General features: G+C 39.5%; 1 protein-coding gene across 2 annotated transcripts in view; it reads left to right on the forward strand.

The window, feature by feature from the left end:
- PASK (PAS domain containing serine/threonine kinase) overlaps positions 1 to 17,384 on the forward strand; it is a 1,620,160-nt gene that overhangs the window by 677,349 nt on the left and 925,427 nt on the right. For both annotated transcript variants that reach the window (XM_044056691.1, XM_044056692.1), the window contains exon 10: positions 7,403 to 7,574. In XM_044056691.1, the coding sequence (XP_043912626.1) occupies positions 7,403 to 7,574 (172 nt within the window). The remainder of the gene's footprint in view (positions 1 to 7,402; positions 7,575 to 17,384) is intronic.

A 17,384-nucleotide genomic window follows, 5' to 3' on the forward strand; every position in this document is an offset into this window, starting at 1 on the left:
AATGGAAAAGGTTTTCTAGTTGGTGACAACAACATAACCAGCACCCATTCAGGGCTAGTTGTTCTCTAGTTTTATAATATTTGTGTGACTTACTATTATATGGCCTTTCTTATTCCTTATCAAGGTTCATTTATCAGTCATTTCAACATGCCTGTCCATGAATTCTCCTCTTTCATTGCAGCTTTGTGTAAAAATGTTTTTGAAAGGGATTTTACATGAGGCCTCCAAGAAAACCAGTGGCTCCTCCTTTGGATCTTCATTTTGTGTTAAGAGAAGATAACACTTGCTACAACTGAACCAATTAATCTGACTGACCTGAGGTTCTTAACATGGAAAATGGCTTTACTGATTGCCCTGAACTCTTCAAGAACGGTATCTGAGTTGCAAACTGTTATGATGAGTCATCCCTATCTCATTTTCCATAGGGACAAGGTTTCTTTGAAAACTAATCCTTCTTTTATGCCGAAAGTGGTATCCAAGCATATTTTAAGATTAACTATCCATCTCCCTGTTTTCTTTCCCCAAACCTAAAAATGAGAGAGAAATGATGCTCCTTACCATGGATGTGTACAGACTACTCAAGTACTATCTTGACAAAACTAAGTCTTTCATATCTTTGGATCAATTGTTCTTTTCTTGTGAATGTAAGAAGAAGTGACAAGCTATGTCAAAACAGACTATTTCCAAATGGTTGTTTAAGGATATTACCTTTTTATTGTACTTTAACATAACACTATTATTCCAGGCGGGGTCAAGGCCCACTCTACCAAGGCTTTGGTCTAATCTATGGCTTTTTAGAAAGGGTTGGATGCTAGAAGTAGCTACTTGGTCCTCTGCACATACTTTTACAAAGCACTATAAGCTTGACCCCTTGTCTAGGTCCAGATAAAGCTTTGTTAGGACCATTCTGTAGGGGCTCCTGGACTCTCTTCCTTCCACCTCCCAAATGTAGTTAGCTAAGATAATCTACCCATATAGATAAGGCTACTACAGCAGTCAGTTTGATGAACATAGTACAGTTGTGTAAGTTGAACTTACCATGACAGTAGATGTTCAAATGATCACTATTGCAGTAGCCACTCCCTCCATCCCTCCTTGTTTTTTGTTGTGTTCTTTTATGTCAGGGTGTGTACATTTATATTTATTGTTACTAGCATTGCCCTTTCAGTCTTCAGCCTCCTTGTCTGTGCTGGCAGGAAAACTCTGAAGAGCTTTGCACCCAAATTTGATTTTAGTCTGCTTAGGTTGAGCTGCTTTACAGTTTGGGCACATGGAAACTGCTCTGAAGGTTTGGATGCTGGTCAGCTGTTATACCCTTGCGGGATATAACCCCATATAGCTAAGGCTACTTCAGCTGTGATCATTCGAACATTTACTGTTATAGTAAGTTCAACTTACACAACTGTACTTTCTTCTTTCCCTGCTTTATACACAAAGGATTGCCCTATATACAGGATTACTAGTAGTAGTATAAACATTTCTCCTGTTTGGACTCTTGTATCCGTTTCTATTTGTATCATTCCCCATATTTTGCACTTGTACCTGATTCTTCCCCTAATTTCTTTCCATGTTTCCTTGGGAGAGTCTCCTGACCGTTTAGTTATCAAAAGCCCTAAATCCTTCATCTTGTAGTATCTGCAAAGACTGGAGAATTCCTGTACCTGCTGATAGGTTGGGGCATAATAAACACAAATTGTTTTTATTTTATTTGTATTTATTTTTGTACCCTGCTACCTGATTAAACCGTGTCAGTAACTCTAGTAAATTAGTCATATCCTTATTGGGTTCTATCGGAAATATGGTCACATTGTCTGTGAACCTTACTAATTTATATTCTTTTTTTCACCCTGCCATCCCTTATAGGTTCATAGGTAGGTACTAGGCTATTGGCCCTAGGGCCTATATAAGCTTAGCCAAATGTACCCTGGCTTTCGCCACCCAAGAAAATTATTTTCCTGTGCCACTGTCAAGCAGAGCCACAGAAGTAATCCCCGGGGTGAATTTCCTATCTCCCATCCAATCATCAAGATTTTTCTTGAAGAGTGCTAATGAGGAGCTTTGTTTGATATAGATAGGTAGTTTGTTCCATAGTATGGGAAGTCTCTGGAACAGGAATCTATCCCTCCAGCATTTTCTGTTTATTGTGGTGACGAGGTCTAGGTCCCTAGAGCATGTAGCTCGTAGGGATTGGATTTCTTTAAGTGGAGCATGTCTAAAAGCTCTGGGTTTGATATAGCTTTGTGTGTTAGGCAGAGATCGCCTCTGAGTAGGCGATATGCAACGGAGTAAAGCTGCAGTTTTTTGAGACGGTCTGCATAGGGCATCTCTTTGAGGCCGGTAATCCTCTTTGTGAGGTATTTCTGTGGCCTTTCCAGTTGTTGTAGATGTCTTGTGAGGTACATACCAAAAGGGGCATTGTACTCTATAATGGGTCTATTGAGTGACGAGTAGAGGGGAACAATGACCTCTTTTTTCCTGGATGAGAAACCTTTTTTGATGAGGTGTGCCACATAGAAGGATTTCCTGACTACTGTGGCGATGTGATTATCAAAGGAGAGACTACTGTCCACCTGTGTCCCAAGGTCTGTTATCATACTTTCGGTGTTAAGTAGACTATCACCTCTGTGGTAGTTCATGGGTACTGAGTTTTTATCAAAAGGGATGACAATGCACTTTTTGGCATTGAGCTTGAGGCCATGGCTTTGACACCAGGCATCTGTCTCAGCGAGGCCCTTTTGTAGGATGTCCACATCTTTTGGAGTTTTGATTATGGCTCCTAGTTTGCAGTCATCTGCGAACCGTTAATAAAGACCTTCTGTGTTGGCCTGTACTTCAGAGAAGTAGATACCAAACAGGAGAGGACCCAGGACTGAACTCTGTGGTACTCCACTTGTCACTGGTCTGAAGTTGGATTTGGAGTCTGCTACTTTCACAGTGTGGGTTTTGTCAGTGAGCCAGTTGGCAACCCATCTTGTGACATAGGGATTTATACCTAGTTTAGTGAGTTTATCTATAATTCCAGAGTGGGGGATGGTGTCGAAAGCCTTGGCGAGATCTAGATAGGCTGTGTGAACCACCTTATCCTCATCTACGGCTTTGGTGACTGCTTCAAAGAAGTCTGTCAGGTTTAGGAGACATGATCTGCCTTTTACAAACCCGAACTGGGTGGGGTCCTGAGTTTGGAGATTACCAATGTTATTGTTTATAAGTTCCATGATGATACGCTCCATAGCCTTACAGACCAGGCTCGTTAGGCTAATGGGGCAGTAGTTTCCGGGGTCTGTGGTGGCTCCCCCTTTGTGGAGTGGGATAACTGTTGCTGTGCGCCATTCAGTGGGCACATAGCCTGAGGTGAGGCTATGATTGAACATGGTACTTAGGTGGGGTGCCAGTTCGTTCTGTAGTTCATGTAGAACACAGCCTGGGATGTCATCAGGTCCTATGGATGCTGTGTTCTTGGCTTTGGATAGTGTGTTTTTTACCTGTGCAGCCGTGATTACAGGAACTTTGCATTCTTCTGTTATAGAGATGGGCCCTTTAGGGGATGACAGAGGGGTAAAGTTAGCACTGAACCTATCTGCCAGGATGTTGGCAATATCAGTTGGTTCTGTATGTTTAGTGCCATTGTGCTGTAACTCGGAGCAGATCTGAGTGTTGCCATTGAGATTCTTGACATAGCTATAGAATGCTTTGTGGTTGTCTTTAGAGTCAGTGGTGATTTTGTTTTCATAACTAGCTTTGGAGGATTTTATGAGGGATCTCAGCTTCTTACTGAGGCTGACCACGGAGTTCCTCCAATCATGGGATTTTATTCTTTTTTGCAGCAGTTTCTTTCTTCTGTTGTAGAGTTTGTTTATGGCAGGGGACCAGCAGATTGGCTTCCTTTTTTTGGAGGATAGCATCTTGGTTCTGTTAGGGATTGCACGATCCATGCACTCGTGTAAGTGCTTATAAAGTGCATTTGTGTAGGATTCAGCAGTCATACCTCTATTGTCCGTCAGCATGGGTGTCGTGAAGTTTGCTACTTCTGTCTTAAGAATCGTGAAGTTGGCTTTGGAGAAATTTTTTACTGTGGTTTCCCTAATGGGGGGTGGGGGAGGGATGTGGATGTCTAGGGTGAATTAGCTTGTGGTCTGATCTGACCAACAAGGAATTGACCTCTGGTGTGGAGCACCGGTTGCCCATGTTGGTAATAACCAGGTCTAGGATATTGCTGCCCCTGGTGGGGGTGTGGATAAATTGATCCATGGCATTGGAATTTATGAATTACAGAAAACGTTGAGCTCAAGAGTTGGTACATGAGTAGTTTTCCCAGTTAATGGTAGGGTAGTTGAAATCACCCATTATTAGGGTGTTAGGTTGTACTCTAATATTTTCCAGTGCATTAAGAAATGAGGAGTGGGAATCCTGGGGCATGGTGGGGGACCTGTAGCATGCTACAATTTGGATTGCGGTCTTGCCCAGAGTTAGTTGCACTTAGATAATTTCGGATGCATTATGCTGAGCAACTAGCCTGGAGGTGTGGATATCCTTAATGAATATGGACACGCCACCGCCTTTAGTGTTTCGGTCCAGGTTAGGTGGCCGAAAGGTGTGGTATGAATTATAGCCTGGTAATGCAGGGGTACTCTCTGGAGCCTTGAACCAGGTCTCTAACACTGCACAGATGTCGATGTTCTCCATTTTAAGGAGTGCCTTGAGAGAGTGCATTTTGAGGTTTAGACTTCTAGCATTGAGTAGCAATACCCTCAGATTCTTCTTGCCTGTACCTGTTAGGGTGGTGAATTTGTCATTTGAACCTTGCCTTAAAAAGGCACTATAGGGGTGGCTAGAGCCTTAGCCAATATCCGGAATCCCAGGGACGACAGGTGCTGGCCATCTCTGGCACAACATCATGGCTTGTCGATCATGTCATCCCAGGCAGACAGATACTGGATCCCCTTAGAATGACACCAGAAGCTTAGCCAATTGTTTGGTTCCCCCCTGTAATATAAACTCTGCTATTGCTCTGTTTCACTTTAATTCTTGCTTTTAACTCCCAGTGTCATTTCTGAATCAGTACTATTACTTCCTGTGGAAAACCCATTTTCCAGGATTTCCCATAAATAAGCCCAATGTATCCTACCAAACACATTTTTTGCATCAAGCCCCATCCTTATCAGTGGTATTCATTTTTCCTCTGCTTACTGATGTTTACTAATAGAATATTGTCACAATTTGCCTTCCCTTAACAAAACCACATTGATTTAAACTTATTATCCTTGGTAGTATTTTAGTTATTCTTCCTGCTGTTATTAATGTAAAGGTTTTATGATCATGATTGAGAACCGCAGTTGGTCTATATGAGCGTGGATTAATTAGGTCTTTCCCTTCGTTTGGTATGACTGAAATTACTGTCATTTTCTACAACTCACTTATATCCTTCCCTTCCAGGATCCCATCTGATGCCATTCTATTACCATCTCCTCTTATATTTCCTTCCATATCTCTTTTGGAAGTCCATGTCCCCAGGTGACTTCACCCCTGCCTGCATTTTCAGTTGTGCCTCTATTTCTGATCTTTTTTTTTTGTTGTAGCTCCCAATTTTCTTCCTGTATTAACTCCTTCAAATTCACTCCCTCTAAAAGTTATTATATTGAGTCTTCCAGTCTTCTCCTATTCTTAGCATTTTGTAAGAGTCTCTCATAAAAAAATCCTGAATACTTTACCTATTCATCCTGGCTTTTGGACAATTTTCCTGTCTAGGGATCTAATCTTTATATATATATATATATATATATATATATATATATATATATATATTTTTTTTTTTTTTTTTTTTGTTCGTAGCAAAAGAGAGTGTTTTATGAATCAAATTTAGGAGAGTTTATTTTAATGCAAGAGTTTTACTTTGTTGTGGAGATACTGATGATACAAAGGAGGAGGCAGTTTGTTAATAAGTGGCTGTTCTGGCTTGCCTACAGTGATATCCTTTAGGAAAGGCTATAGATGTATTACATTTTTGTGATAGCTCTGATTACCCTTTGGCCATGTATTTTTTTATTATTACAGGGGGACTGGATGAGGCACCCTCTCCCAACTCATCAGTTTATAAGGGAGTGAACTGTTTGGCTGACTGCTGTATGATTTCATTTCAAATAAAATATAAATTTGCCCTGTTTTGTGTGTTGATGACCTGTATCTCAGTATTGTTTTGTTATGTATTTACTTTCCATTTTGCTGTAAATATTAACACTATTTATGATCTGTTATTTCCTTTTTAATGTGTTTTATTCTATGTTAAAATGTTGCAGTCTTAACTTTGTCATGGTACTGTTAATACAGGCTTGTAATACAAGATTTTACATGAAAAAATATATTAGCTTAACAGAAAGGTTGTGGTATTCCAAACATTCAAGTAGGTATATTGTAAAATGTTTTTGGTTCAATAAAATGCAAAATAAAACAAACAAAAAAAAATCACATCACTGGGCACACCTCTGCCTACATTCTGTGTGGATCTGTATGTCGTAAACTCATGCAGTATTTCATTGAATAGTGCATTCTGTTCAAGGAATCCTACAGGTCTTGAATTCAGGACCAGTTCTACCTGTTTACCCACTACTGAAGTCACATTCACAGACTTGCAGTTGGATGGGCTACTTCTTGATGCAAGTTTATAGCGACAATCATACCTGCTTGCCTTGCATCCAATGAGCCTCTCTGTTAAACATCTGCTTCACAGGTTCTACCAGAATGCCATCAATGTCTTTTAGGATCATAGGTGGAATTTTGTCTAGTCTCTACCTTTCGCCTTATTTCAAACTCTTTGGTCCCTTTTCACTTCCTCATTCCATTTGTTTCCTCTTGCAGTTAAGTGGAGATAAGTTTAGTCTCATTTTGAGTGGAACTGTATTACTCGAGCAAGGTTTAAAAGGCTCTTTAGGATAACTGCTCTTTTCAAATGAGATGGAAATTGAGGAGGGAAGCAAAGGCTTTTTGCTTTTCCAAGAGAGCCTTTACTCAACTTGAGTATATTTTATCCTGAGCTCCTCTTAGAAGACTATATGTTATGGACCATAAAAGTTGTCTATAACTATTTGAACTAACACCTACAAACAGAGCTGTATGAGTTTATTCATTTGAAATACAATATACTTTATAGATTATGTGAGAAATAGTTGATACGATGCATAATAGTCTTCACTTGTTTTGGAGAGATGTAGGGTCAAGTACTATGAGGGTATGAGCTCAAAATATGAGAGTCTGGTGACTTCCATGGTTATTAAAGCATATGTAATTTAAAAAGTAATAAGGCGATACGCTGCTGTATAATAATATTGGCCAATATGTTTTGTGTTATTTTACCTCAACAGTTTATACTCTGTATTTAACATATGTATTAATATGATTTTTTATCTAGATTCTGGTCTTCTGCCTTCTGATGATTTAGTTGTGATGCAAGAAGACAAAAATAAGGCTGACAGTCCAGAAATGTGCATTTTCACTGGGACAGACATGACAGCTGAGAGGAATGGGGGCAATCTGCCCTGTACAAAGTCCTTCCCTACAGAATCAGTAAATCAGTTTAATATGTAAGGCAATATTTTAATAATCTTACATAATCTAAACAGTGGATGCACATCATTAAGTAATTGCAGAATTTTATGGTGTACACATTTCAGAACAGGTTAGTTTTCAGTTTCATTTAAATGTGTGGGCACTAAATTCCATCAAGTTAACAGCACCTTAGGCTTGATCTGTAGGTTTGTTTAGAAAATTGGAACATGAGAATGAAAAATGTGCAAACTTTGTATATATTTCAGTATCTGTAGAAAGGAATTTTTATCAAACCACCCATGGAAATTGAATGCAATAATTTAAAAATTGAAGTGAGACATTAAAGTGTTAAAGGCTTGGTCATCTTGAAGGTGAGGATCTTTAAAAACAGAAAAAAAACGCATCATGTTTAACTAAATATTGTCAGTTTTGGAGGTGCAGAGAGAATGTCATGAGGTTTTCACAGAAGCAATAACTAGCTTCATGCTGCAGAGGGCTGGAGTACTGATTGCATTTCAGGAGCCCATGCTTTGGTTAGCGATCCTTAGTGCCGAAGAAGTTGGCTGGTAGGAATGTGAGTGAATGGCTATATTTGGCTTGCCCATTCTACTGAGCACAAGTGTTGGAAGACAGGATTGGTACACAGTAGATAAACTGCTCTTTGGAAAACATGTCAGTCCTATAAAGCAGTATATAGCATTTTTGGAAAAACTAAAATAATTCTCAGTGTAATTAGGGACAAAAGCTCTAAACATTTTAAACACGTTTTCTTGTTTTTGTAGTTTTGTGTATGTTCTTCTATTCAGTGTTGCAGTATTCTTTACATATGGGTTACATTCTGCCTTACAACCCGATGTCTGGCCAGTATGCAAAAGCTTCAAGCTACTGCAAGTACATGGGATGTCGCACGTCTGCTTTGACTAGCCATAAAAGGATACCCGCACATACCATCCTCAGAACTTTTCTGCTGCCGTTTGGAAATTTGACTCCTACGTTTGGTCTGCATTCGGATTTCGTTTGTTTGTTGCTGCCAGCTCAGATAAGTGCCCTGTTGGGGATTTTATTTCTTGTTACTGCCATTTATTTTGTTCATGTCATCCAGGAAGGGCAAGTGTAGGTGTGGAAAGCAGATTCCACATAAAGATAGCCACGAGATCTGTCTTTTCTGTTTAGGGCCTAGTTATTTTCACTTACCCTGTTCTGTCTGTCAGGTCTTTGTGCCTAAAACCTTGCATAGTCATCTTTCGGCTCTGAATCTAAATCTGTATCTGGAGAATCTGAGGCTCAAACATCTGTCTTAAAGACATTATGGAAGGTGCTGCGGGTCCTTCATTTGAGCCGAGTTTGAAGAGGAAGGTGAGTAAGCTGAAACCTGAATCCTCTTCTGTCTCTAATGTACCCCTTGAGGTCGGTGAGGTCCCATTGGTATGGTCGGAGGTTGGATTTGCTTCGGCATGTCCCTCTGTGGAAAGGGAATGGATTCCAGCATGCCTGAAGCTTTGTAGATGTCCTTTTTGGGTGACATGGGGGAACCATGGCTCATTGTGTTGGTGGAGTCCGTCGATGTCCATGACATTGATACTGCGACTATGGATCTGTCTTCATCTGCTGTTAGGCCTGCGTCGGGTTCCTGTTCTTTGTCCAGAAAGACATGTTAAGAAGAAGCAAAAAACTAAGCACCCTAGCATTCCTTCTACTTCTCAGTAAGATTGGGAAGCTTTTTCTCCGGGTCTTGTTAAGGCCTTGATGGCCTTGAAACCTACTTCTCCTCTGCCATCTTTCTCTTCCTCCCCAGTTCAGGCTGCTGTGTCTCAGGTACCTGATTCTGTTTCTGTAGGCTCCTCTTCTGATGATGATTTTTTTGGCATATTCCACCCAACTTGCTTCACTTTTAGAATATGCATCTCCTGAGGAGGTCAAACCATTAATATGATTAGGGTGTTTTTCAAATGGGATTGTACTTAGATTTCTGAAGAACAGAAGAGGGGCTATGACCTCCTTCAGATGCAGGTTCCCTCACCCTCTGCAGTTCCTCCAATTATTTCTGCTTTCTTGGACACATTTGCTTCTTCCTCTAAAACACCAAAATCTCTAAGAGGCCTGACAGGTTCTGTAAGGTTCCTGATGATTCTGAGTTTCTCTACAAGTGCCCCTCTGCAGATCCAGCAGTGGTCTTCTCAACTTCAGATAAGTCTTCCCAGTTATCCCCTTCTGCCAAGCGTCTTCCATCTGATAAAGAGAAGAAGGCCATTCTTCCACTTCAGCTATAAGAACTAATAATTACCAGATGCATATGTCTAGGTACTCCTTAGCTTTGCTTTCTCAAGCCTTATCTTCCTTGCCAGAATCTGAGTTTAAAACACAGGTCATGTCTCTTTTAGCTGCTTCCTCTCAGGTTGCTAGGCATTCAAGTAAGTGCAGCTGTGATGCTGTTGAGGCATGATCTAGTGCTGCTGCTCCTTCTGTCTCTGTGCTTAGGAGGCATTCATGGTTGAGACTTCAGTCATTACCCGACGACATTAAGGCCAAGTTACTAGATGCTCCTTTGGACAAGACTGCTCTTTTTGGATCATTGACTGAATATGTATTTAAGGATCTGCAAGAAAAAGGAAGGGAACTCCAAGACCTTAAACACCTCTTTGTTTCACAGGTCCCTAAATTTCATAGAAACTTTCCTGTCAAAACATCTTTTGTTAGGTGACCAGCATGTTCAGTTTCTTCTTCTTTTAAGTCTAAGAAGTCTTCCAGATGACCATCTCAGTCAAAATCATCTTCTTCAGTGCCCTCTTCTCAGCATTTCTTTCAGGCCAGACCCAGTTCACTGTGACTATCAAGTTTTCGTCCAAGTCGTACCCCTCTTTCTCCATCTTTCTCTTTCTTTTCTAGCTTGGACAAGGATCACTGAGGACACCTGGATTTTGTCCATTATCCAAAAAGGTTACTTCATGACTTGGAAGAATCTCCCCCTTTTGTGGGTATTCTACAGTCCCCTCCAGTCAGATGTAGCTTTTTCCAGACCTTCTTTCTCAACTGAGATCTCGGGGCACCATACAGCCTGTTCCTTGAGATCAGAGAGGCAAGGGTTTATACTCAAAAATGTTTCTGGTCCCAAGAAAAGATGGTCCTTGGAGACCAGTTCTAGATCTTTCCCACTTAAACACTTTCCTGTAGGTTTCTTCTTTCCAAATGCTGTCTCTGCAGACACTTTTCCTCTCATTTCACCTCAGGCATTCATGTTTTCTCTGGATCTCAAACATGCCTACCTGCATATCCCCGTCAGTCCTCTATACAGGAAATGTTTACGTTTCTCGGTGGGTTCTTTGCGCATTCAATTTTCTGCCTTGCCTTTTGGTCTTTCCACTGCTCCAAGGGTGCTCAAAAAGTGCCTCACTCCTGACATTGCATTCCTGAGGGTCCCAGAGTATTCAGGTTTATCCCTACCTGGACAGCCATCGTTTCCTAGCAGACAACTCCAATCTCTTGTCTCTAAATCTAAAGAAGGCCATTAATCTCCTTCAAAGCCTAGGCTTCACCATCAATTTCAGAAAATACAGTTTGACTCCATCTCAGGATCACATTTTCTTGGGGTACAGGTTCAGGACAGACCTGATGATGGTCTTTCTACCAAAAGACAAGGCTCTATTTCTCATTTACTTGTTAGAGACCCTCCTGACTCTTCAAGCCATCTCAACCAGGGAGTTTCTGAGACTCCTAAGATTCGTGGCTTCCACAATTCCCATGCTGCCCTTTGCAAAAACTCCACGTGAAAAAATTTCAGTGGTTTCTAAAGGCTACTTGGTCCCAGCATGTTCATCCACTAGATGATAAGATTCCACTTCTTCCATGCTGAAAGCAGAGCTCCTTTGGTGGATTCAGCGGTTTTCTTTGAATCCAGGTCTTCCTGTTCTTTTGCCCCAGCCATCTCAACAACTCTTTACAGTTGCTTCATACATGGGCTGGGGGCTGACCTTTACTTCCAGGAAAGTTCAGAGTCTGTGGTCTCCATCTCAGAAGAGAGATCACATCAACTTCAGGGAAATGATGGCTCTGCTCTTAGCTTTACAAATTTTCCACCCTTTTTTTCAAACAGGTCCTCTGAAAATCCTTACAACCAGCACCACTGTCCTGTGGTACATAAACAGGGGGTACCAAATCTTGCCTTCTGTGTAGGCTTGCAATGAAGGCATGGGAGCTAGCCATTCAGTACAAGGTCACTCTTCATGCTGTTTATCTTCCACCTGGTTCAAAATGTTGTGGCAGATGCATTAACTAGGACCATGACACAATCCCACGAATGGATGCTTCACAGGAATGTGTTCTTGGACTTGATTCATTGGTGGGGTGCTCCACTTCTGGATCTGTTTGCCACCCCTCAGAACAGACAACTTCCTCTCTTTTGTTCCAGGACCCCGCATCCTCTGGCTTGGAAGGTAGACACTCTTTCTTTCTCATGGAAGAGGATGTTTCTTTATGCATTCCCCCCTTCCCTCTCATACAGAAAGTCATGCTGAAGATTCAGCAGGACAAACTGAAAATCTTGTTGGTGACTCCTTTTTGGCCAAGACAGCATTGGCTCCCTCTTTTTCTGCAGTTAGCCAAGGACCATCACCACAAGTTGCCTCACCGGATGGATCCACTCACACAGGACAAGGGATCCTTACTTCATCCACATCTGTCAGCATTATAACTGACCCTGTGGGTGATCAACTTTTGATCCCTTTCAGGCACCTTTATTCTCTGGACATGCTTAAAGTTTTGCAGGAGGCCAGGAAACCCATTACAAGAAAGTCTTATATTTCAAAATGGAAAAGATTTTTTTTATCTGGTGTCTTAAAAGAAATCAAGATCCATTTACTGTGGACATTCCTGTTTTGCTTTCCTACCTGTGTGAGCTTCTAAAAAGTGGCTTATCATATTCTTCTGTGAAAGTCCACTGTTCTGCTCTTTCTGCTTGCCTGCCATCCTTTAATTTTCAGATTGGAAGTCAAGCTTTTTCTTAAAGGCGTCCTACATATTAAGCCCCCAAGGAAAACAGTTTCCCCCCTTGGGATCTTAATTATATCCTGGCAAAACTGACTCTGCCTCCCTTTGAGCCCACAAGTTCTGCTTAACTGAAGTTTTGCACTTGGAAAACTGTGCTCATAGTTGCCTTGACTTTTACTAGGAGAGTCTCCGAATCACAGTCCTTGATGATATCTCCACCTTTTTTGGTTTTCCACAAAGGCAGAGTTTCCATGCAAACTAATTCTTCTTTCATGCCCAGGGTAGTGAATGACTTGTCTATTAATCAGTCTGTCCAACTGCCTACTTTCTTCCCTTCTCTTCAGTCCTCTAGTGAAAGAATTTTGCATACATTAGATGTACACAGGCAACTTAGATTTTACTTAGACAAGACTAAAGCTATTAGAAAGTCAGATCAGCTTTCTGTGTCCTTTCATCCCAGGGCTCTGAGTTTACCCATTTAAAAACAGACTTTTTCTTCTTGGATTTCTAAAGCTATTGCCTTTTGCTATGACTTCTATGGTAAGTCTTTTGCTTCTTCTGTCGGAGCCCATCCAGCTAGATCTGTGGTTTCCTCAGGGGTTTTCTTTAAGGGTCTGGATACTAATTCCATTTTGGAGGCTGCTACTTTGTCTTCTGTGCACACATTTACTAAACATTACAAGTTGGATTCTATTTCTAGGTCCAGAACAGGGTTTGCAAGGACTGTTCTCCATGGGTTTATGTAGACTTCTTCCTTGCAGCCTTCTTCTGTTCCTTCCACCTCCCTAGATCCCATTTAAGCTATGGCACTCTCCCATATGTAAAGAATACAGCAACATTGAATAAAAGGGTATAGAATAGCAGTATAAACTCTTACCATAACCATAGATGTCCTTCTGTTCTATGCTGCAGGATTCTGCCCCCCCCCCCTTCCCAGTGTATCGTGTCTCTTCCCTGGATGACTTATTGTTTTCTTTAGGACTTTGTTCCTCATGGGGGCATTCTAGTTTTGAGAATAGTATGCGTGGACGTCCTTTTATGGCTGACTTTGTCAAAGCAGACATGCAACGTCCTATGTACTGGCAGTAGCTTGAAGCTTTTGTATACTGGCCGGACATATGGTCATAGGGTGGAGTACAACTCATAGGTAAAGAATACTGCAACATAGAAGAGAAGGACATCTATGGTTATGGTAAGATTTTACACAGCTATTCTTTATCTTTATGTTTCTCACTGGTTGACTTGTGTTTCTTTTTAGTGTATAGGATTTTAGTACAGCCACTTACCTGAACCACACTCCAAATGTCCGTGCTATAGGCCCTGCCTTGACAACTCAAGAAGAGGTGGGTATGAATTACCAAAAAAAAACATGAAAATCCCTCTGTATCCATCAGGGAGATGACCATGTGGTGGCTGATTCTGAATCCATCAGTGACTGAATGGACAATAGGAAATATGTGTAAAATGCTTCGAGTAATGCTACAAAAGAAAGCAATGACATGGGAAATCAGACTGTAAAATGTTATGGAGGAAAGTATACAAGAAGTTGATGCCAGGGGTAATTCCAGACTAAATAAACTGAGTCAATGTAATGTTTTTTTCTTTCCCTTCTCTGTCATTTGTTTGTAAGCAGTATGCTTGTTCTAGTGACTTAGAAATATATGATTTTTTTATTTGTTAATATAGCACAACAGGAAATATCTTTTGAGATGTGTTGGTTCTCCAGACTCCCTGACATCCCTTGTAAATGCAACAAAAGTCAGCATTTTACATATTGTGCATTCCTCATGTATGGTGTACTTATTTTTATCTTTATGTAATACTAACCTAGTGTGCTTTTGTCAGACAGTCACAGCTTGCTTCCATTTAACTTTTAATAATTTCCCGCTGTTAAGCCTCTAATTTCATATATCACAAGCAACTATTCCATCTAGTCTTGTTCTCCAGGTTGATACATTGCTCCTTAAAAATGCTCAAACAGATGAGTTAACTATGTACAATCTATTTTGAGATTAAGAATTGACTAGTGATCATGTTTTATTATCATTATATTACAAATCTTAACAGTTTGAGCAGTGACTTCATACCTTATATTCTAGTCTACTTTATTAACTAGAGTTACATTTTATGTGCTCTACTTATTACTCTTTTTCAGTCTGTTCTTTCTGTTATGGCCTCAATTACATTATCTAGTATCTGTGGCTTAACAAATTTACTATCCAGGCTGCATGTAGTCTTCCTTCAGCTGCAACATTAGACTTATATATGCAGTTTAATTTGAGTTCAGTAACCCAAAAGTTTGTCTGGCATCATCCCATTTTACTACCTCATTTTTTATCAGCTGTTCCTAAACTCTTGTTCCTTTGTTTCTTCGTTTACAAATGCTCTTTACGTTTTCTCCCAGGTCTTTCTTACTAAAGTAAAGATGTAATTAGTGTATATATATATATATATATATCACACAAACAGACACACACGCACATAAAACTAAACATAATGCATTTTATTCTTTTCTGAATATGCCCAAAACTCCATATGTGCTCATCTGGTTGCCCTTACATGCACTATCCCTATCATGCCCATCAATTTCAGCATATACTCTAAGTCCTCAATTAAGTATGTTAGCCTAATCTGTGTGGCCATATAGTATGCCTCCAAATTTGATATTCCCAAATCATCCTGATACTTTGTCAAAATAATTTTTTCCCATTGTACTCTTTCTCTTATGTTATCCCAAATGAACTCCTTAATTTTCTTTTTTGTATTTTTCCATATCTGATGTCTCATTTGATACATATAAGCCTGATCTACATAAAGAACCAGAGGGCCCAAAATCATCTTAATCGGTTATGTCCATAAGTAACAACATCTACAGTCTTATGCAGTCTTAGAGTAATTTCTTTCCACATTTCTTTTGCTGTTTGCTCAACTTCGACCAAATTCCCAAGCATCTAATGTTGTCATGACCTCACAGGAATGCAAGTTCTGTATCAAGTCATGTGTTGGAGTATATTTCATTACTATGGACTTTGTTTTTGTTTCATTGACTTTATATCTTACTATACTAGTAAAATATTTTATTTTATCAAATATATTTATGTCATGTTCTGGATTGCAAAGATAATGTCATGTCATCCACAAACACAAAAAGGGCTTTTTTTGCATTTGTATCCTGTCATATTTGATTTTCTTTTGTCTTTGGCTAATGGTTCTACATACAAAGGAAGTAGTAATGGTGAAAGTGGACACCCCTGTCTAGTTCCTTTTATAAGATTAAATACTTTAGACTGCTCACCATCATATTTCACAATAGCATGAGCTCCTCTGTAGATATTAAGTAATAATGTTGTCCATTTTTATGGAAACCAAATTGCCTCAAAAGATCTTTAATAAATTTCCAACTCACTCTTTGAAGCAGTTTTTCAGGATCCAAAACTATTAACATTAGCATTATTATTGTTCGATGTACCCTTTTGAGTCATAAGAGTCCTCTTAATGTTATCAAAACTTTGCCTAACTTGTATAAACCAACAATGATCTTGATCTGTTATTCCTGGCAATATTGCTGGCATTCTTTTGGATAAAATCCTCATAAACAATTTGTAGTCATGATTCAGAATCAAAATGGGTCTCTGTGATCCTGGATTCAGAGGATCTTTACCCTCTTTTGGTATAACTTCTGCTAATGTCTCTTTTCAAGTTAAGGGGACATCCCCATATAGAATAATATTATTTAAAGGTATTAGCCAGACGTATATTATCTTCTATTCCATATTTCCACACTTTCGTTGCTATTTTCCCTGCATTCTGGTTTCTCATTTCTTCTTTAATTTCAGCTTCCTTCATTTTTGATTTTGATACCCTTCTTTCTAGTTCTGGACGAAGTTGTAACTATCTCAAATATGTTGCCATTTCTTGCATGTTACCCTGAACATCCATATCTTGTATGTATAGTGTGCTGTCATAATTTTTTCCTGGATCCACTTCTACCCTATCATTTTCATAATTCCTAATTTTACTTATCTTTGCAACTTTTCGTAGCAGCAAATGTTGAACCAGTAATTTTGTTGCTTTAGGGTTATTGTCAGATATAGCTGGTTTAAAACCATTATTCTGTGTGCATTTATATTTTCTAAGTACTTTTGCATAGATACTGGAACTTTTTTACAGCTGCTCTTCAACTTATGTCCACTTATCCTTTTTCGTTTTTGTAAATTCCTTACTTGTTTAAGCCCTCTAGATACCTGTTGTGACTATTATTCCATATCGCATTTGCTTTCATAGTGGCCACATTTATGTTCTTTTTACAGATACCCCTTCCTAATCCTTTTCAAGCTATTTACTACATTGATTCAAATCTAATAATATTTTACTTAAAGTTTGATCTACCCAATCCTTACACAGCTTTTGTTCAGAATAAATCCTGGGAAATGCTAGTGTTTGTCACAATAGTCTTTTACTTGCTTACAAAGCTTAGTTTTCATATTTGCATGGTTTGCCAGTATCACTGGATCTGTTTTTTTTTTTTTTTAATAAACAAAATGTCAAGAGTATTATTCTTGTTGTGTGTAAAATCTGCCTTGTCTTTTCCCAGCACCATTGTAACATAATAACATAATAAGTTTATATTGTATTATACTTACATATGTTCTTTTTAAGGGTCTATGTTAGAACATCGAAGTGTCAGGTCTTCGAATGTTCTAATATCGACACCTAGTAACTAAAAGCTGAAAATAGCGAATTTTTAGATAACCAAATTCTTTCCTAGGGAAAGAATTCGGTTGTCCATTATTGTCGCTTTGCTATTTTCAGCTCTCCGGTGGAAAGTTACGGTCTGGTTCAGTTAAGTGTGCGATTGTGTG

This window comes from Protopterus annectens, chromosome 14.part0 (genome assembly GCF_019279795.1).
Source record: "Protopterus annectens isolate FY-2018-M chromosome 14.part0, PAN1.0, whole genome shotgun sequence".
NCBI lineage: Eukaryota > Metazoa > Chordata > Ceratodontiformes > Protopteridae > Protopterus > Protopterus annectens.